Source organism: Ictalurus punctatus, chromosome 2 (genome assembly GCF_001660625.3).
Source record: "Ictalurus punctatus breed USDA103 chromosome 2, Coco_2.0, whole genome shotgun sequence".
Taxonomy (NCBI): Eukaryota; Metazoa; Chordata; class Actinopteri; order Siluriformes; family Ictaluridae; genus Ictalurus; species Ictalurus punctatus.
In genome coordinates this window covers 26,257,737-26,280,025 of record NC_030417.2, presented here as the reverse complement: position 1 = coordinate 26,280,025, position 22,289 = coordinate 26,257,737, and the positions used below count along the sequence as shown (strand labels likewise).

The 22,289-nt window shown below is 37.5% G+C and overlaps 1 protein-coding gene across 5 annotated transcripts in view; it reads right to left on the bottom strand.

Annotated features, from left to right (window-relative positions):
* Window positions 1–22,289, bottom strand: part of nfixb (nuclear factor I/Xb) — a 155,438-nt gene that overhangs the window by 129,310 nt on the left and 3,839 nt on the right. For 4 of the 5 annotated variants that reach the window (XM_053674602.1, XM_017487771.3, XM_017487788.3 and 1 more), the window contains exon 2: window positions 3,514–3,597. In XM_053674602.1, coding sequence (XP_053530577.1) covers window positions 3,514–3,597 — 84 coding nt within the window. Of the gene's footprint in view, window positions 1–3,513; window positions 3,598–17,415; window positions 17,756–22,289 lie in introns of those variants that run through there. The other variant, XM_017487781.3, reaches the window with a different exon arrangement.

Here is a 22,289-nt window from a genome sequence, read left to right as displayed (position 1 = left end):
TATATATATATATATATATATATATATATATATATATATATATATATATCTTTTTTAAACGCACGAGTTAAAATCGAGTTGAAATTGACGCGTTAACTAAGCCTGCTTTCATCTTGCTACCTCTAGACCAGAGCAGAAGATCTCGAGCATGTCGCAGCCCATTTAACTCGAATCTCTCGGACTCTTCAGGACAATTATTATTCAAAAATTAGGCTCATTATTTAAATATGTAGAGTACAATGATATTTTTGAGTATTTGTTGGAGGTACAGAAGGTTTTATTCCTGACTTTTGCACTCACTCACAGAACACACCTTTTCATTTATTTTTTTTATTTTATTTTATTTTTTTTGTAAAATTGTCCTTTGAGTCAAGTTGACATTATTTCATTCTATTTGTTTGTGAGTTATTGAGGTTTGGATTAAACCTATTTAATTCAAGTTACCCAGCAAATAAGATAATAATTATATAAACTCAATAATAAATGCAATATCTTTGATAATGTGACAAAAAGAACTATGGCTAAGGCTTTGCAGTTGGCACTGGCACAGTTTAGTGGTTAGCACGTTTGCCTCACACCTCCGAGGTTAGGGGTTCAAATCCCATCTTCGCCCTGTGTGCACATCCAGTTTGCATCCTCTGGATACTCTGGTGTCCTCCCCCAGTCCAAAGACATGGGCTGTAGGTATGATTGGCATTTCCAAAACTGTGTGTGGTATGTAAATGTGTGTGCGGTTGTGCCGCGCGATGGGTTGGCACCCCATCCAGGGTGTCCCCCACCTTGTGCCCCAAGTCCCCTGGGATAGGCTCCAGGCTGCGAGCTTGTGTAAGATAAGTGGTATGGAAAATGAATAGATGGATGAACAACCATGGCTGTGGACTACTGCATGCAGTAAAAACCCACAAATTGGCATATAGACTAATGTACCTGGATGTTATACAATGTGTATAAACTCTGCTCTTTATTCAGTTCTGTTTCCAGCCATACTGAGGAACATGATGTCTGAGGCAGTTATCACCTTTAAGAAGATGTTATCAAAAATGAGGTGTGAATTAGGGAGAAAATGTGCAAAACTGGTCAGCAAGTCAAGTGTTAAATCATGGTCCAAGCACACTGTGGGCTACCATTTAATTTCACAGACTTGTACATTATTGATTTTTGAAGAAATTTTTTTTTTTGGAACAAATCTTGGTTAGATAAGTGTCATGCAAGTAAGGTAAAGTAGTCCTTGCTACATGTTTTGAGAGGGTAAGCATAAATCTTAATAACAGAACAGTTGTAGGTCATACTGTCTTAAACTTTTATACCAAATGAATTTATTTAAATATAGGATATACTAAAAGTCATAACATAATACATACAGTATCTGTGCATAATAGATACTAAAATATGAGTTGTATAATGTCTACACAAAATGTATAGATGCATAATATGCCAAACAGAATGCAAAGAATCCGACTTTGCAAATGAGATTTAAACGTATGACCATGACAGATATATAAACCTGGAAGTTATAGTAGAAAAAAAAACTGTAGAAAAGGCACACTTTCATCAGATATTGAAAGAGCCCAAACATGTCAGGTGTGCTCCAACAAACACACCTAATAATAGTATTGCAAGTGCTTCTAAAATCCTAAACTACTTATTGCGCCATGCAGTACACATTAAAACAGGCAGTAAATGGGAAAGAAAGCGAAGTTGTGGAGGCTGTGCCTGGGTGGGGAGGCTTGGTGGGGGTGAAGTCATTGTGGGGAAGCAGAGCTGAAGTTTGGAACTGACAGCCGAGGCCTCGGGATTTATGAGGTCTGCTGCCTGCACAGCACCACCACAAGCCACTGCAGGGGAAACAACGAGCAAAGCCAGCGCTGTGTGGCCAATTACCGCACACAGCCAAAGGAGAGAGGGAGCGATGGAGGGAGCAGTCGGTCAATGGCAGAAGAAAGAGTGAGAGGGTGTGTTGTGTGTGTGGCATGGGTTAGGTCAAACCACATCAGCTGTAGATAGTGTACTTGATTGAAAGTTGGTATTGGTGTGCGGTCACTGGCAACAACACTGACCATGCTTGACCCTTGAGATTGCGTACATAAGTGGCCCTAAATAGGGCATATGTTCTATTGCGGATAACCATGTCAAAGCACTGAGATGTTCTAAACACACTAGAGACCGTGGGAGAATATTATTTCTTTTGCCACTTGTAAATAACGGAGCGTTTTTGTGGCGAAAGACAAAACCGGGCTAAGGGAGATTAAGGAAGGAGATTTTCCTACATTTCACCCAACACTTAAGAATGCTCATGTAGCATCACTCCCTAAATGAGCCCAATGTTTAGCGGTCAGAGAGAATGAAGCCCTCGTTTACTAACACATGGCTAAACCATATGCCGGGCCTCGATTAGGAGCAGTCGGCCATCTTTCTTTAGAGGCAAAAATGCACACGGAGGTGTGCATTAAACTGTGATTGCTCAGCAGTTATGTGCATGTTGCAGCCAGCATCTGCAAGGTGTTACTTTTACTGAATTACAGTTAAACCTTGCAAGTTAACATTAGGATAAATCTTGTACGCTATACTAAAAAAGCGCCTAGTTATATGAGAGTACTGGGCCAATCATTTTAGGGGTTTTCATTAAAAGGGTTTATTGTACTGATAAAAGATGTGATACAAGTGTAATATAGTGAACAGATCCAAATAGGGAAGATTAAATTTGGTCTATCTTTGCAGTATTCAAACGACTGTCAGCAAACTCAAGGATATCTCTTGATATCCAATATGGCTTTTAAATGCCCCGCCTCTTCCTAGTCTTCCCACCAATCATCTTTTCCTGTTTTTCCCTCCGTTTTCAGCTAGTCTCTGCACCCCGAGACATTCGATACGTTGGAGCAAGCCAGATTTTCTTTGAGAAACTTGGCAAAAGCTGCCTGCTGGAAACAAAAAGAAACAAAGAGTAGAAAACCAGCTCCCAGCTCATTAACAATCTCATTTTCAGTCATCCACAGACTCCTAGCACCGTCCCTCGTTCCCTCCATCTCTTTATACCATCCTTCTATTTTTATGGCCATTTTATTTTACTCTCATTGCTGTAAATCCAAATGAGCTTGCAGGGCGGAATTTTTAAAAGCTAAGAGCTGGTTTTTTTCCCCGGCTGTATGTAGTAGTTTTTAGAACCCCCTCGCCTCTCATTCCCTCCCCTCTCTCACTGTGGGCTTCTCATTTTATACAAGTGTGCTGCACATTATCGTTATAATTTTCATTCCCACGAGAGAGCAGGGCTTCGGCAGGAGTTGTAAGGTTTCTTTTTTTTTCCCCCCCGAAAGTGAGTGTGGAAATAATGACGGTAATGGCTTGCAGCTGAGGAGAGCTGTGAATGACATTATGATTGTGGCGCAATTAACAAGAGTATAAAAGTGCACTGTCCGTCACTGTAATTATGGCTGACACAAATAACAAATCAATAATAACAACAATAGGGATAATAAGAATTGCAGTAACAGGGAAAATAGTAATAATGGGGCATACCCGGTAGGAATCAGACACAACAAAGCATTCCGGCATCCCAGGACCTCTGGACGGGTCTTCATTCACCAGAAAAGTTTCGGTAGCCTGAAATAAAAAATAAAAAAAGTTACATATCATCACTACGACATTATCATTATAATGTATTATCTTGAATATGGTTTTGATCCCAAAGAAATTTGAGGAAAAATTTTTTTTTCTACAATTATCCTGCAGTTACCAATGAAGACACTTCCTTTATTATTTCTCTGCATTTAAACAGCCACCCTGAATAGAACCACCCATTTAACAAGACATCACACTGCAAGCAGGCTTTGTGCTCTACAGCCCAGGTGCTTTGTGAATTTCTGTGCATGTCTGTCTCAGTTTGTTTCGAAATAGCCCCTCAATACCACCGTGTCTGCCACACTCAGCCAGACCAGAGATCCCGACTGGTCCCGGTCCACACCTGCTGACTTTCCAATATGTCTGTGACTTATTGGGCACCCCAGCACTCACACAGCGGGCCCTTTCTTCCTAATCAACCGTCAAGGTGGTTTGTTTTCCCTGAATGTTGATCCCATTCATGCCAGTTCATTTGTATGCCGAGGAAGAGCCTTGCTGGGACCAAGGGCTGAATACGCGCCCCATTCCCATTTTAGCCATTAATGGAATCATGTTAAATCACACAGAAAAGCATGGATTAAAGCCACGACTATGATATATGGTGTGTCTTTGAGCAGAAGTGAGTATCAGAATTTGCCCACTGAATTACACTGTTATACAGTATGATCAGTTTCTATAGCAGGAAAGTACACATAAGTACACAGAATTGAGTGTAAGCACACACCCATACTTATTTCATTATACAAGATCTCTGACGAAACTCAGCTTCAGATTGAGGCCATAAAATCACTGAATTTAACCAATCAAATGTGCATCAAAGTTGAACATACGCATATAGAAATGTTTAGTGCACGGGCATAAATAGACATAGCATTAAAATAACAGACACTCACACACACGCACACACACATGCACGCACGCACGCACACACACACACACACACACACACACACACACACACACACAGCACTATAATAAGTCCCAGACACTGGCTAACCAAGCTGTGGCTGCAACACGAGCTATTCATATCCACAGCAATGAGTGGTTACAGGCACTTTCCCTTTCACTCTCTCAGGCCTCTACAGAGCTATGAATGTCTAAATATGCATTCAAAGGCAAACTGATTAAACTACACTCCTACATTATAACACTCAAGTACTTCTCATCTACACAATAGAGCATTATTCAGAAATTAGGTTGTTTCCATACACACTGTAATTTTCTTGTGGAAGTATTGCTTTCTTCCCTAACTCAGTCATCTCAGATTGACTGAGAAATCCAGAGGTCCAGATCAACTTCAGTTAAATAATTCTATATTGCATTTTCATGCAATCAACAAACAAAACAATTTTCATATCATCAGCACATAGCACTGTCAGGTCTTAAAGTAAAATCTTTAAATCAGATGGATGAGAACACAATTAAATATGATGTTTTTGAATATATATTGTTATTTTTGGGTTTATAATTATTTAGCAAAAATGTATTTATTCATTATAGCTAATAAGCAGTGCTTAAAAAATACAAGTACTTCCCTTTTTGTAACGTTGGTGCATGTGTTACGAGTTGCAGTAAACCATCTGCCGATTTTTAAGCTCTACAGTGAATAAGAAACTAAATGCCAATATTTGAAATATACTGGATATTACATTAATAATAATAATATAAAAAAGATACCGTTAAGAAAACCTTTTTTTATTTTTACAATGTTTTAAACTATCCATATATTAAAACATTAAAATGTCCACATTTTTTTTTTTACATTTATAGTGCAGGACTATAGGGATGTGTTTTAGTAGCAAAAAAAGACAGGGCTACAGAAAGGTAAGATTGCTAGCTAGATGTAAACATCCAAGAATTTGGCGTAGCCCCTGGCTGACAATCAAACAGATTTTGTGATGTGCAACCAAGCCGGGTCATGAAGTTTGATTTACATTCAACCAAGAAATAATGAAATGAGTTTGGGTAGCCAAAGAATACTGTTATTATTATTTAGATAATTGATTCCGTGGCTAGGCATGGATAAGCACAGCTAGGAACAGGTAAAGAAGTGTATTGGGAGATTATGAGTACCTGTATGGCAAAACAAACACACAAACAAAACCTACAGTACTCAAAAGAGTACAATATAGACATGCTGGTACTTTATAATGGTGAGCACTTCCTACTTCAGACACTGCTAATAAATAGTACATTTGAACATGATAAATTTACATTTACATTTACATTTATTCATTTAGCAGATGCTTTTATCCAACGCGACTTACAAATGAGAAAATACAAGCAAATCAATATCAATATCCTTCTGAACCTAAAAAACCTTTTTACAAAATATTTATTTAAATCACATGGTATCATATCTAAGAATACCTACCAGCTGCCATGCTATTGTCATCATCTACTACATATTTAAAGCCTTGATTTCTAGGTGCTTTTGATGCATTCATGTTACGGTAACTGCATCACTGCGCAACCCAGCAGAAATAGTTTTTTGAAGATCAAATTTGTCCACACATAGATGAGGAAATTATTATCCCTTCCACTTACTATGCTCAAGCCATGAGAACAGTTGCAACTCTTTCATCACTGACAACAAATTGACCGCTTTCTTAGGTATATTCTTATAACATCACTAATACACCGTGGTCCTCTTGCGTACCTACTTTACATAGGGATTTCATAACACATTCTTAAGCATTGCATAAATATTTGATTTAACACTAGTGAAGCCTTATGTAAGGTTAATGTTTATGTGACAAAAGTGTTAAATTTGTCTATTGTCTGACATATTGTCTGTTTCAGAAGAGAAAGGAATACTCTGTTATAATTATGAGTTGATTGTTCCTCACCTTGTAAGTTATTATTCTTTGAATTTTTTTTCAAACTGCACATTCATGATGAAACTGTCATCTTAACCTTTAGGAAGTGTATTTACTGCAGTGTATTTCATACATGAGCATGAAATTGAATGTGTTTCGACTGAAATGCTAGTGGTACGTTTGCACTCAATACTACTATGAAGCACCATTTCAACAACTTATATAGTCTGCACTTATATAGCGCTTATATCCAAAGCACTTTACACTGTGTCTCATTCACCCATTCACACACACACACTCACACACCAATGGTAGTAGAGGAGCTGCCATGCAAGGCGCTAACTTGCCATCAGGAGCAACTTGGGGTTCAGTGTCTTGCCCAAGGACACTTCGGTATGTGGAGTCATGTGGGCCGGGAATCGAACCACCAACCCTATGATTAGTGGACAACCTGCTCTACCACCTGAGCCTAAGCTGCCTTGACGTATTTGCAAAGCCAAATTAATTATTTAAATGCTCTCAAACTAAAGTGGCAATCATATAAGAATTTAACACTATTATGATGTACTGTGCATATTTCTACATGCACATTTCTATATTCTACAACTTTCTTAAAGTCTTACGAATGTGTTTTTTAGTAAAAAACAAACCATTAACTTGAACAACCATTGTAACCATACCCAAAGTGTACCCATACTGATAATAATAATTATTATCATTATCTCTCTTCTTTCTTTCCTACTGTAAATCCTCTTATGTCACCTCACGAGAATTGATATAAGCCTTTCATAAATTCTATCATCAACCTCTATCATCAACAAGGCGTTTCTGCACAGAACGGCGGCTCACTGGATGTTTTTTATTTTTCACACCATTCTGTGTAAACTCTAGAGACTGTTGTGTGTGAAAATGATTGTACTGAATGTACTGAAATATTCAAACCAGCCAATCTGGCACCAGCAACAATGGCACAGTCAACCATTTTTGTCCCCATTCTGATTTTGATGTGAACATTAATTGTAGCTCTTCACCTGTATCTGCATGATTTTATGCATTGTGCTTCTGCTATATGATTGGCTGTTTGGATAATTGCATGAATGAGCAGTTTCTCTCTCTGTTTTTCTGGCCTAGATTGCCTTCACTCTTGAAAGTTTGTTTGAGTTACTGCTGATTGTTTGATGTTGTTCCCTGAAGTACTGTCCTGCTTTTCCCCTTCTGTACATTTTTATGGAGGATTGTATCACTTATATACAGCTGCAATCAAAATTATTCAACCCCCATTGCAAATCAGATTTATTGTCAAAATTTACAGACTTTCAGCTGTTTGCAATGAACAACTCAAACAAAAGCAACTGAAATAGTTCAACACAACGAATGCTTCAAGTGGTTTCCCCAAATTCAACTGAAAATCCAACTTATAATGACTTCTCCCGTCTCAAAATTATTCAACCCCCTGAATAGAATCCCTCACAACAGCATAAATATGCAAAATAGCTGTTGTCTCAAGCACACCTGATGCAACTAATCAAGGGATTCATTAGTTGTACCAGGTGTGCTTGAGCTGGAACAGACGAAATAACTGAACTGGCTAGGGGTAGAAATCTATGAAATACCTGGACGGGGCAGAAAAAGAAAGCTATCAACGGCTGCAACCAAATTTATGAGAAGGCAGATTGTTAAAAACCCTCAAGTGTCTGCAAAAGACCTTCAGCAAGACTTGATGGCAACAGGCACTGAGGTTTCAGTGAGCACAGTAAGGCACATACTAAATGCAGAATGTTTCCATGCCAGAACTCTAAGATGTTCACCGCTACTGACCCAAAAGCACAAGAAAAGTCGGTTCAAAATCATATAAATAAGCCACAGATGTTTTGGGATTCTGTTCTGTGGAGCAATGAAACAAAACTGGAACTTTTCAGCACAATGGATCAGCAGTATGTCTGGAGGAAGAAGAATGAAGAAAGAACACTCTGTCCACAGTCAAGCATGGTGGTGGCTCGGTGATGTTCTGGGGCTGCTTTGCATCCTCTGGCACTGGAAACCTGCAGTGTGTGGAAGGCAAGATGGATTTAGTGAAGTATCAGGAAATTCTAGGAGAAAATGTCATAATGACATACTGCTGATCCATCTGGGAGGAAGCTGAAGTTTGGACGTCACTAGACCTTCCAACAGGACAATGATCCCAAGCATACCTCAAATTCCACCAAGGCTTGGTTGCAGAAGAAGTCCTGGAGGATTCTACAGGCCCATCACAGTCACCTGACTGGAACCTTATAGAAAATTTCTGGTGGGATTTGAAGAAGGCGGTTGCAGCACGCAAACCCAAGAATATTACTGATCTGGAGGCCATTGCTCATGAGGAATGGGTTAAGATTCCTCAGGAACACTGCCAAAAGCTATGCATCTCATTTGCAGCAGGTCATAACAGCAAAAGGGTGCTCTACTAAGTACTAAAGATGCTTGCCATGAAGGGGGTGAATAATTTTGAGACTGGAGTAGTCATTATAATTTGCATTTTCAGTTGAATTTGGGGAAATCACTTGAACCGTCCATTGTGTTGAACTATTTCAATTGCTTTTGTTTGAGTTGTTCAGCTGAAAGTCTGTACATTTTGAATTTGCAATGGGAGTTGAATAATTTTGATTGCAACCGTATGGCAGTCTTTTTTGTGATATATATTGGCCAATCCTTACAGCAATTCTTGAGCAAAACAGCCTCTCTAAATTCATATATTATGACCACAAATATGTATCCAAATGGATCAGAACTTAAATAAGTCTTCGAAAGGACAGAGTCTGCTCCTTGGATCTCCACATGTTGTAGGTCCTAGGGATTCAAACTGGTATTTTGCAGTGAAAGTAATAATTAAAATGTACTGAACATTCTCTTACAGTATACTTTCACACACATTGATTCATATTAAACTGTATGGATGTGGTTTACAGGGAGGCCTACTTGGCACTCAGTCAGGGCACTGAATAAATCACAGATCTGTTCATAATCTATTTACTACATCAGTCTTGCTACACATACAATAGCCTGTGAGACTAAAATACAACAAAATGCTCCCCTTTCCTGTGAATATTTTCTCATAACATCTTCAACTTCAACATCGCATCAAGTTGAAAACAATCAGTACCACTGTGGTCCTCTTGTGCTTTTTTTGCATATTTGGAGAGGTTGACTGGGAATCCACAGGATACCTATGCACCCATTAACTCTCTCTAGACTTAACAGGTAATATGGCAAATATATCAAAGGCAAAGGGATGGGGGCGAACTTGTTTATTAAAAATGGTGGAGGGGGGGGGGGGGGTGTATATGAAAGGAGAAATGCATGCTGTGTGAACATTTGCCAGGGCCACTTGAGGGAAAAATGCTGGAAAAATGTGATATTTCATACCTACATCTCTGGAGGAGAGGGCACAAGGAAAATGAGTGGAGTGGGGAATATAATAGCTAAAGAAAGGAGGAGGTGTCAGTGGGAGACTGCTTATTGTTTGTTGGCAAGGCTGTTGAAGCTGGGAATGCTGTTACAATTGCCTTCTGTATAAGCATTGTGGTCTATATTGGCAGTAATTTCCGATCATGAAGTATTATGCACAATAAAAATTGCACTGGATATCCAAAAGCTTTCACGGAACACTATGGAACACATAAGCCTGAGTCTCTGGAAGACTGACAAGGCAATTGACTGGGATGAAACTTGGTACAGTTATTGGGAGGTTATAAGGAGAAGGGCTCATGTGTGAACAGAAATCAGTATGTTATCTGAAAAATGTATCAAATCTCAAGTCAAAAAAGAAGAAGAAAATGAGAAATAGCTGAAAATTGAAGTGATTCCAAAAGTAGTGAGATTGGCCATTGGTGGAGATTATTTTCTCGAATGAGTGAATCACCAGTAGACTCAAAAACATTGCGTCGAAAGATAAAATAGAAGGAAGTCACAAGTGCTACAAAAATTCAAATGTTTGACATTTAAATTTCACCAAATCCACTGTATGTGAAATTTGTTATTTAAATTTACTCATTTGGCTGATGCTTTTATAAAAAACGACTTACAGTTGACAACTCACAAATGTAGCCCAAAGCTTTAACCACCAAGCCACCATTCCCTGGGTAGTTATAATATACTTATATATTCTTATAACCGCTTCCCATTTTGTAAAGCTCAACAACCTTTTGCTGCACATCACAGCTATATTCCTTGGTTTTACCCATTGTTATGAATAACTAAGGGAATTTGGCCTATGAGTTACCTCATATTTATACCCCTCAGAAACCGGAAGTCATGGCTGAACAATTTCCTGTTCCTAGTCACGCAGGTGTACTAACAAACAATTAAAATATCAATGGGAATATACTTCAAATATATTTTTTTCATATGAATTCATAGGGTTGCCAATAATTTTTGCACACCTATATTCAACAAAGAATTTTTTTATAAACCTGTCTTGTGTTTGCAGTTGTTTGATATCCATGAGAGCAGAGTGTTTATGTGAATTTTTTTAAACAAAAGATCAAAAGGTTAAACAATAAAGACAATTTTTCACATTCTTCTTTGCTCATATTTATCAAGGGTGCCAATATTAGTGGAGAGCACTGTACATAATGTGCCTGGAAAATGTGAACATGCAAATAAGGTTAAAAAACATTTGAAAGCTGCCATTTTAAATTACACAAAGCATGTGTATTTGATATGTATTTGAATTGAAAATTACCTGTAAAAAAATGCCACTAATGGTATCGGTTTTCAGTGTGAAAGGGCTACAAAATTGAAAAGAAAATTGCTAGGATGATCACCTGAGATTTGACCTCTATGGCTATCCATAGGGTTTCCTATTTTCCATATTTGCTCATTGTTTTCCACATAACCCGATACTTTTCATGGCCCCTTAGTATCACATATTAAAAAATGTATTCCTTCACTAATCAACTCCTTGTTATCCTACTTCTTACATAGTCATGTATATTTCTGCAGCAATTCTGAGTCATATATTCCAGTACCTAGGTCTTTGTACAGTATTCTGTACCCAGGCTATGATCTCTTACAATGATTCTATTTAATGTTTGAATATAATTTTGCAAGTGGACCCACATCACTACCCAGAGCCTTCCATGTAACAGAAGACTTCACCAAACACACTGATTCCAGTGACATGCAGATTTGGCAAATCAAGGAATATTACCCTTCTGTGACAAGTATGATGGAACTCCCAGAAGTTTGGCTACTTCTCTCCACAGTACATCACATTTTTGAACGTCCTGAGGAAAGTTTAATCCCTTAGTCTCCATCAAAAGTTACACTTTTTTACTGGTGGTACAGACTCTGAACTGATGTGACACCTGTTTTGCGTTTGATGTGGGAAGACTAAACAATTACTTACACTATATGGCCAAAACTTTAAGGACACTAGCTTTGAACATGCCATTACAGATTTGAGGCACCCTTTGCTGTTATAATAACCTCCACTCTATTGGGGAGGCTTTCCACTAGATTTTGGCACGTAATTTATCAAAATCTTACAAAAAGCATTACAAAAGCATTAGTAAGAACTGGCATGGATGTTGAACGATAAGGCCTGGGGCACAATCAGCATTCCAGTTCATCTCAAAGGTGTTCAGTGGGGTTGAGGTCAAGGCTCTGTGCATGCAACTGGAGTTCTTCCAACCTTGACAAACCATGTCTTCATAGAGCTTTCTTTGTGCACAAAGACATTGTCATGCCGTCATGTTTGGACCAGTTAGTTCCAGTGAAGGGAAATTGTAATGCTACAGCATACAGTGACATTCTAGACAATTGTGTGCTTCCAAGTTTGTGGCAACAGTTTGGTGAAAACCCTCATATGAGTGTCATGCACAGGTGCCCACAAACTTTTGGCCATATAATGTATCTATCCATTCATATTTAAAGATTTTAACTCTCCCCCTTCTGAGCTAATGTCTCTAGTCATGCAACTAGGCTCTGGTCCAATTAGCTTCGTGCAGTTAAATAATTTACACAAATTTCTCAGTGGAAGCCAGTTGATGACCCCTGGGCCAGACCCATATATTACTTTCAGGTCCAGGTCCTCATCCTCTACTGTGCTTTAGCCAAAATATATCCAATATGTCACAGGTCCTCTTCATTTCCCTGTGTTGCTCACAGGTCTTGCTCCTTGTGCTGTTTTACTTACAAGCTTGTGCTCAACCAGCATCGCTCACATGCCCTACTCCTTCTCTCAGACCCTGTGTCAGTAAAAATCTGTTTCCTCCCTTTCCTCACCACTTTTATTAATTCTCCAGTGTTGGTTAAAGTCTCTATCCAAAACCAGTTACAGGCTTGTTCACATCCTCTGTCTCAAATGTAAGTTTCAGGTCCTGTCCTTGCATCAGCTGTGGACCCCACTGTGGACACTGGGTCCAAACCTTTATATTTCTCCAGTGAAAAAATTGCCTTCCACAGATTTCAAGATGCTCACTGGATGTTTGCAAACATAAATACAATTCCACAGTATCACCACCTCGGGATATTGTGTGAATATTTAAGTACTTGTGTACTTTATATTTGTCATTCTGATCAAACTAACTTTGGTTACTGTTGATCCTATGCCTGAGAGAGAGGAAGCATAATTTGGGAATCTGTAATGAGGATTGGCCATGAAGTACACTATTGCTCACTCTAAGAAAGATGGAACATTAGTATTATGGAGAGTAACCCATAGTTCTATCCAAAAATCAGACAGGAAAGCATTTACACCATACACATCAGTTTACACATCAGAATGTCATTAACAGTTTCCTTCAATAATCTATGTTAGTCTGTATGCTCTTAAACAACAGTATTAGCAGAATGTTAAGAACATGCCTTCATATGAAAAAGGTCTAGGCTGTGTCAAATGTTATATTCTATAGATTCTTAGACCATACTAAGGGTGTGATTATCCAGTACCTGTTTTTTGGGGTTTTTTTTTGTTTTGTTTTGTTTTTTTAGAGCTGTAAGAGCTTGAATGCATAGAATATGTAGATCTTATTTAGCTCTCTTACTCAGTGTCATCTCATGTGGTTAGTGTGTTGTTTTATGTAGCACCATAGTCCTGGAGGAACGTTGTTTCGTTTCACTGTGTACAGTAGCAGCTGTATATGGTTGAAATGACAATAAAAGCACCGGAACTTGAATTAACACTAATATTCAACTTACTGTATATACCTAATACTATTGTACAAGAACAGCCTTTAAAGGAACAACTTAAATGTTCCAAAATGTCTGGTATAAGTGTTTGACCCCTAATTTGCATTTATTCTGTCATATTCTCCTTCAATAAATAACAATTTGTTTTTGTTATTTGTCACTGCTACAGCTACTATGGATCCACACACTTTTAAGCAGTTCTCAATCTTATCTGGATTTAAAGGTAGGCAGTAATGTTTTTTTTAAATTCATTAAATTGCCACCGTGCTGGACGGCATATAGACACAAATTTGTTTTCAAATGAGATTAGGGCTAATTTATCGTTTATCAATGTTTTAGACCTATAATGGCATTGTAGCAAACAAATGTTGAACAGGAAAACTGAAAGGTTACTAATGCAAACTGCATCATTCCTTCTCCCATATGAACATTTCAATCCAAACAGTTCTTGTTTCCAAAAGGTTGTGAATCTCAGGAAATCTCAGGAAACTTCAGAGCCCTAGACATGAACATCAATCCACCTTCATATTTCCTTACATTTGGCTAAGCATTCCTGTACAATGACAACAGAAGAAGTCTTTCCCTTGAATTAATCCAATGCAAAAATCCGATGACGGCAATGTAACAGCTTCTCATTTAGGGAGTATTCCCAGGATGTATTTAATCTTTGGTCCGTTAATCTATGGTCAATGGCAGTTCTAAGCAATGCTAAGCTTCATTGCCCTGCCCAGATTTCATCCAATGAACCAAAAACTTTGCAAGAGGAACCATTTGGAAATCTTACTAATTGATGTCAAGTGAAGAACTAATAGCCTCTTACTTCTGTGAGCTTTACTCCTAAACCATGCAGTCATGAATGTGAAGATGATTTGTTACAGGAAGTTTATATGTTCTTTCTGCAAAAAAAATCAGTTAATGATCGTTTTGCAAAATTGGGGGGATATGGAACTGTTCCATATGGCTGCCAGTCTTGAACTGTTGTATTGGTGAAGAGCAGCACACCATCAAGTATATCCTCACTAAAAAAAAAAACAGAGTCTCTCACTCTCTCTCTGCAAAAGAAATGTCAGTTATAATCATAGTAGTGTTTGACCAAACGTCCCAAACTTTTCCTACTTGAAACTTCAGACCAGCCCCATACCAGACGCGAAAACTTCACAAGATCCCATTATACTTAAGTCTTCCACGTTAAGCAGAGGATTCTGACCACTTGTCTTGTGGGATCAAAGACATATCTCAACTTGAACGAACTAACTTGCTATACCTGTATACTTTGCACCTATTGTGGTGGGCTGGTCTGTATACCAGGAAAGATATTCTTTTGTTAGTTAAATGTAACAATTTTAATCAATAAATTAATGGAAATAATACACCCTGTTCTGCATATTAGGGAATACATTAGAGTAATCCTTTCAAATAAATGGCTTTTTTCATGTTGCAATGAAATGTATGTTAATGGAATTCCCCTGTCGTTCTGCTGGTTATTTTAAAGTTCTGTGAATAAATTCCACTTCCTATTATTTCAATTCAAACTTTAGTTGAATATGCTGTGAGGTGTGACCATTTCAACTAAAATTCTCACATATGGACTGAATGTGAACAGGGAATTTTTTGCACAACCCTGATATTAGTATGTTATCAATAGGGAACATTCTTTCTATGAAAGCAGAAATATCAGAAACATTTTACTTACATTATAGGAGGAAAAGAGTCCATAAAACTACTGACAACCACTCCCAAACCCAAACTTCAAAATGGATTAAGTTACACTGTACAGCAAAGCAACACAGTTGCATCATTTTAAATGCAGATAGCCATCTTTATATTTCTGTAGTATCTACATATTAAAGTCAATATTAAGTCAACTGTTTTAAGATCACACACACACATAGATGAGATGCAAATTAAGTGTAAGACTGTTTAATGAAGATATATATTGTTATGCCAACTCTAGGTTTATTCTGACATGTATCCAGTACTACAATAGTCTAAGCTGTCTGCTTTGAACTATCAAAAGTTTTTAGCTTTGACTGTTGTTTGAAAACAAGTAATTAAAGGCAGCTCTGTCCCTGTTTTTTTTTTTTTTATATGTTAATCCCAAGTGGAGCATACTGAATCTACTCCCTCACTTCCTTTAAGATTGTCCTATTTGGCCTGGTTCCATTTATAAAAGCAAGTAAACAATTAATTATCCATATTAATGTGCCGATATACTGGCCCATCTGGAGGTCCTCTGCAGCTTCAAGGTTATATTTCAAAAGTAAACACAGTCGAATGTGGGCGACGCAATCACTCCTCACAGTTCCAGACAGATCCGGAGCCAAATGACACATAGTCAGTTCAAAATCATTAGGATTTAAAGACACTGAAGCACTGGCATGTAGTCTTGAGCTTTTGTTTTCAGTGATAATAAATATTGGGAATAATTCATACGGTTCTAACAGATTGAATTGTTAATAATGAACACAGTTAAAAAGACAGTTATTTTAATAGGTCTTGGGTCAGCTTGGTGACCTTCAAAGGCTGGATACCTCTTCAGATATTCCAGTAGGCTATGGAAGAAGGCATTGAAGGTGTCTGATGAAGAGTATAAATAACCATTCGCTGAGGTGCTCTTTATTTTTCTTTCTCTTTTTTTCATGGTGTGCACAAATATTCACAATAATTCTATCAGCAGAAATTAACTAAAGGTGCAGCAAACATCCTAGATTTTATGGTCTTGTTGGCATTTTTACACTATTTGAAATGAACAAGTTAATGATTTTCATGATAACCATTTCCCCCACAATAAACAGTCTGGGAGTGATGAATAGAAAAAAGAAATAATAATAAATTTAAAAAATAAATAATAAAGCTGCAGTATATTGACACTGACACTGCAGAAATGTTTTGCTCTGAATAGTGTCATCAGCGCTAATGTTGTTTTAATAAAAAGTCGGTAACGCACACGGCGTGGAAATCAATCCAGTGCGGGCCTTCCAACTACGGCGGCCGACATGTGACACACTGGGCACTGCGGGAGCGTTTCAAATAATGGCAGGATACAAGTGCATGTGGCAGATCAGTCCATACGATAGAGAGGGGGGGGGTAAAGCCAAAAAAAAATATTTTTTTTTTAATAAAAAAGAATTCACAATTCAAGTAGCCTGAGCCTGACGGTTTGACCAGGCTTGAAGAAGACTGGGATTTTATGATGTTCTTAGCCTTTCATAGCCCCTGTTTTTAAACCATCTGATCTTGGTTAACAGATCGAACTAAACAAACAAGACCACAAATGGATCAAGTCAAATACCACAGTATAAGCTGTTTTTCCTGGTGGTTAGTCAAGTGTTCAACGACAACTTGGGGTGCTGTGTAGTTTACTTTGTAGATAAACTTATTATTACCAAACCCCAGGCATGCCAAGCCACTGACAGCGCGCTCTTTTGAACTGCCAGCTATTCTGCACACATTCACATGACTCAGACGTGCTGTAGTCGCACATTTGACCACTTTAAACCCGGAGAAGTGAGAAAGTATTTTCTTCTGAGCAAAAATAACCGAATCGTTGTGTAAATAAACAGGATTACGCTGCATTAACCAAGTCAACATCAAACAGCCTGATTTGCATGGGAGAATAAATAAATAAATAAATAGGCCTAAATAAATGAAATATGTTCTGGACTGTTCTACAGAGTGCGTGTCAGTATCTTAAAGCAAGCAGATTATTATTATTGGAGTACTATATCAGTGCAATTGCGCGCTCACGTAGCCTACTAACATTTTACGACATCAATAAAGAAAACAAAGTGTTAATGTACACAGCACGTACCATTGTGGAGCGGGGAATAGTGCCAACAGTCTCAAAGACCCATTTTCCTCCTTCAGACAAAAAAAGTTTCCAAAAAAGTGTAGGAGCGGGAGCGCGAGCGGCTCGGTTTCTTCGGATGATACCGGAAGCGAAAGAAGCTTTAATGCGGGACGGCCTGGGGGGCACCGAACATTTTAAAACTAAAGTACCACTTGATATGCGAACTCCGGGTGAAGCTTTGGGGATTTACAGGAATTTAGCCGAGCCAGTTTTTTTTTCGGTCTCGTTCCCGTTCCCTGACGTTTATGTTACTTTGCCTCAAACGGCGAAAAGCGGCAAGGTAAGTCCGTGTCCGTTCAGTGAGGCGAACAGCGCGCCACAACTTTCTGCTCTGGGTCGATTACAAAATATATATATATATATATATATACATATATATATATATATATATATATCTGTCGCTCTCTGCCAGACCTCATCCGTTATCAGCGCTCAATCTCCATCCCTTTTTTCCCCCGCCGGACACTTCTCTGAATTCCCTCCTCTTCCTTTTGAATTCGCCGCACGGATGAAAAGTCAGAGAAAGCAGTGAATCGCGGTGAATCGCGGGCGCGGCGGCTGTGCAGAAATCACGGCGCGCGCGACGCGCAACACAAACGCACTTTGATGGCGCTGGATGACGCTCTGACGCTGATCCGCGCGCACAGAAATGCAGGGAAATAATCGGAATAAGAATGAGTGCAGTTGGCAAAAAAACCCAAAAACAACAACAAAAAACCCAAAACAAAATAACGTGATACCCGGTACAACGGTACAATGATGACGGCAGGAGACGCACAGGAGCTGGTGAATTATTAATAACCGAGAGCGGCTTCGCAGTCTGTCGCGTTCCGCGCGTGAGCCGATCGACAGCTGGGGGGTTTAGGGGAATTAAATACGGGCTCGGAGTGAAGCATGGAGGGCAGGGGATTACCATTCACCGGCAATGGCAAGCACAACGAGAGCGGGGGGGGGAGAGGAGAGAGAGAGAGAGAGAGAGAGAGAGAGAGAGAGAAATAGAGAGAGGGGGGCAAAGACATGTGTGTATGTAATGCTGTGTTCGGAGTTTAGTTTATGACAAAGATATTAAAGTGTGAACTCCAGGAACTATGGACAGGTTAATGCATATACACGTCACATCGGCGCATATGCTGGAATAACCACTTTTTGCTCAACTAATGATATAAAATGCCATCAAAAGGTGGTCATTATTATGAGTCCAGTACCCTAGGTGAAATAGTCTACTTAAAGATCTGTAAAGTTCCTTGTGCATATCGAAAAGTATACAGAGAAAGAGAGAGAGAGAGAGAGAGATTTTGCACGGGTCAGGAAGCTGCCTTTCAAATGCTCATGTATAAGGACTATATTTGTGCACGACATTTTGCTGAAGGGATTTAAGTAAATAATTTAAACTAAATCAATATTTTCTAGATTTCTTCAAAATGTAAAAATAAATAATAATAATAATTAAAAAAAAAAGTTTAGGAGAGAAGCTTTGGCCAGTGCAAAATGATCAGGAGATGCAGCGTTTGTCTTGCAGATCAGCGTTCAGTGAAGTGTGCACTGCATGCTGGAAGTATGCTACAACGCAGAAGACCCACTAATATATATATATATACACACACACACACACACACACACACACACAAACATATATATATATATATATATTTGTAAAATAGCCCAAGAAGGACACCTGTGTTAAATGTGTAGTCATAATTATAAATAAATAAATAAAAATACTGAATGAATTAATGAATAGGCTACAATAATGAGCAACCTTCCATCCCTGGAGACATGGTGATTAATAGATAAATCAATATCATTTTAATTTAAACTCAACTAAATATTTGTTCAGTGACTGTAGGAGCTATACTTATAAACGAATAAGAAAAATGTAAGAGGTTTTATATAGTATTTTATAAATCCCATTGACACGCACACCTGCTTAAAATCGGCACAATTCCACAGTTCGTGAATTAATCAGAATAATACATGTGTGAAACCACAGCCTACACGATCATGTACATGAAGTTATTTCATGAACGTTTCAGTTCAACTTTATTTTGGATAATTTTCTAGCTCCATAAGGCCGCGTTTTGGCCGCAAGTCACTTGGTTTGGAGAAAAGATCTCCTTTATCATTCAAAAAGCATTAAAGCCGCGGTATACAGGTGTGAGTTTAACTGCAACACACATGAGCCTGACAAAATTCTCTTCATTACCGATTGAGTCAATAACACAACACATCAAATGATCTTTTAACACGCAAATGATATTCTACTGAACTTCAGGAGAAATAATTGCACATTTTAAATGTCAAAACCATGTATCATTATATATATATATATATATATATATATATATATATATATATATATATATATATATATATATATATATATATATATATGATTATACTTTATTGATAACAAGGGGAAATTAGAGAAATATTGCATACACTTACATATATACATAAATAGGCTTTATTGATAACTGGTATGTCGATTTAACATCCACCAACAAATACTTTTAATGGAAATAATAATTATTAAAGCATTAAAATAAAGAAAAAGACAGTAAATAATCAGGCTGTGTACATTATGAGATGTGCCTGCGCCTAAAATGAGGTTTCATATCCAAACTTTATTTGTAGAATAATAGAATAATAGAATAATTTACTTTACAACAGAAAATAACACGTAGTTAAAAGAGTAACAATTGAATTCCTACAAAACTGAAGAGACCTCTCTCTCTCTCTCTGTATCTGTATCTCTGTATCTCTATCTCTCTATCTGTAGCAAAAGAAAAAAAAACATTTTTTTTCGTTTCACGTTGTTTATATTTCATGAACAGTTATATAATAAAGAGCAAAGTACGATTATATTTTCTTTCTTTTTTTACATTTTCTTATTTATGATGGCGTGGTATTTAGATGAATGAAACACTGATTTAAACTGTTGGAAATTGTTAACCCTTTTAGATTTATTAATCTTTTAGACTAAGCAATATTTAATTTTATTTACCTACATCTTGTTAAAATGTGAGTCCTGCTATTTCTTATTTTAGTTTAGCTATTTCTATCATCTCAGTTAAAATTATATTTAAAACAATCGCCTAGAGAAATGGGGGGCAAATCTTACTTTAAAGTATGTACCTATGAATTTTATATATGTAATTTAGAATTATAAATATAATTTAATCTAATAATTTAAAACTAATTAATGTACTAGGTTTTGAAAGTCTTTTTATATCAAATAATTTACTGATACGTATTAGTGCATTACATGTCCAATTACATGTCTTTTTCAATAAACGAATTTCTGTTTAATAAACCTCTGATGTATATATAACCAAATCCTTTTTTATTGTTCCCGCCGTGCAATATTACAGGAAGAGAGAAAATTGTCACTTTGCAGCCCCAATTAGAAAAATCCGGCAAAATTAAACAGGAATAAATTAACTCGTCAACGGAATTAGAGAATACTTTGTAAAGCCAACATGAAGATCAGCTTCCTGTATCCCAAATAATAGTTTCTCTACTATTATACACAAAATATATTTTGTCTTTGGATTCATTTTGTGAAAGCTGCAATCTTGGTCATTTAAGGAAAAATGTACATGACGCAAAAAAAATCCACCTTCCGTGCGTTTGCAACGTAATAAAAAAATGTCTGACACAGGCTCAGTAATTTTCATGAAACTATTAATCTAGAGAATTTTCTTCATTTTGACATTTAATAGATTGGCCTACATATATATATATATATATATATATATATATATATATATATATATATATATATATATATATAATAATGAGCAGTGATTTTTTTTCTCTTTCTTTTTGCTAGTATTTTATCTATTTATTTACACACCATGTCTAGTATTCTATTTCAGAGCATGCCTAAAGTGTATGTATAAAGTGTATCTTTTGTTCATCATGGGGATAATGTTGCTACATTTTTGCGTTCCACGTATTAGAGTTCAGATACATTGTCCACAAAATTTACAAGATGCGTCATACAAAGTCTTAAAAACTTGGTCTTTAAGCCAGTCCAAATTATTGCTATACCTTTACAATTTTTCTTTTCATTATACCATACAACTTTATATGATTTGAAGAACTATTGCGCTTCCGTGTTCGCTTATTCGGACAAATATAGGAAATGTAGGAAATATTTTTCGAGGGGGGAAATCAAGGCAAGGTCAGGGCAGTTGATGTGTTTGCCCTTTAAAGAAAGACAGGGTGACCTTTCGCTCAAGGACAACCTGATATGATTTACTTAACATAGCCTTACGTCAAAAACTTTTTGGATATTTTTGAATATTCCACATCCGAAATTTAGTTTGGAAATTTGAGTAACCTGTCGGTACACTTTTTAGAGGACAGAGGCTGTTTCGGGTAGGGCCTATAGCCTGGGCAGAGAGGGTCTTGTTTGTGCAGTTCATGCTAAATTAGCTACGGACCTCCTGAGTTTCTTGGCTGGCGTTTCTCCTCTGCTCTGGCCGCCTTTCCTCCAAACAGGCCGAGCTGAAAAGAGAAACCGGGAAAAGGGGATTCAGCTAAGCAACCACACGTCCAGGAATGCCGAGCTTGGCCAGGCAAACCGGTGCCTTTACTTTTTCTAAACTCTCGACGAAAATGTGCTGTGCAAATGTTTTAGCCTATCAGTAACTTACATTAAACTGTCACTCGGAGCCAGGCGACGCGTTTTTAAAACAATTAGCCTAGACACAATGCGACAAAAACTACATTTTCTTATGAAAAGTAGCTTCTGAACATTAGCAAAAGTTGGACAGTCTTCAAAACTCGATAGCTCTCGCCCATGTTTTGGCTTTTTCATGGCTTATACT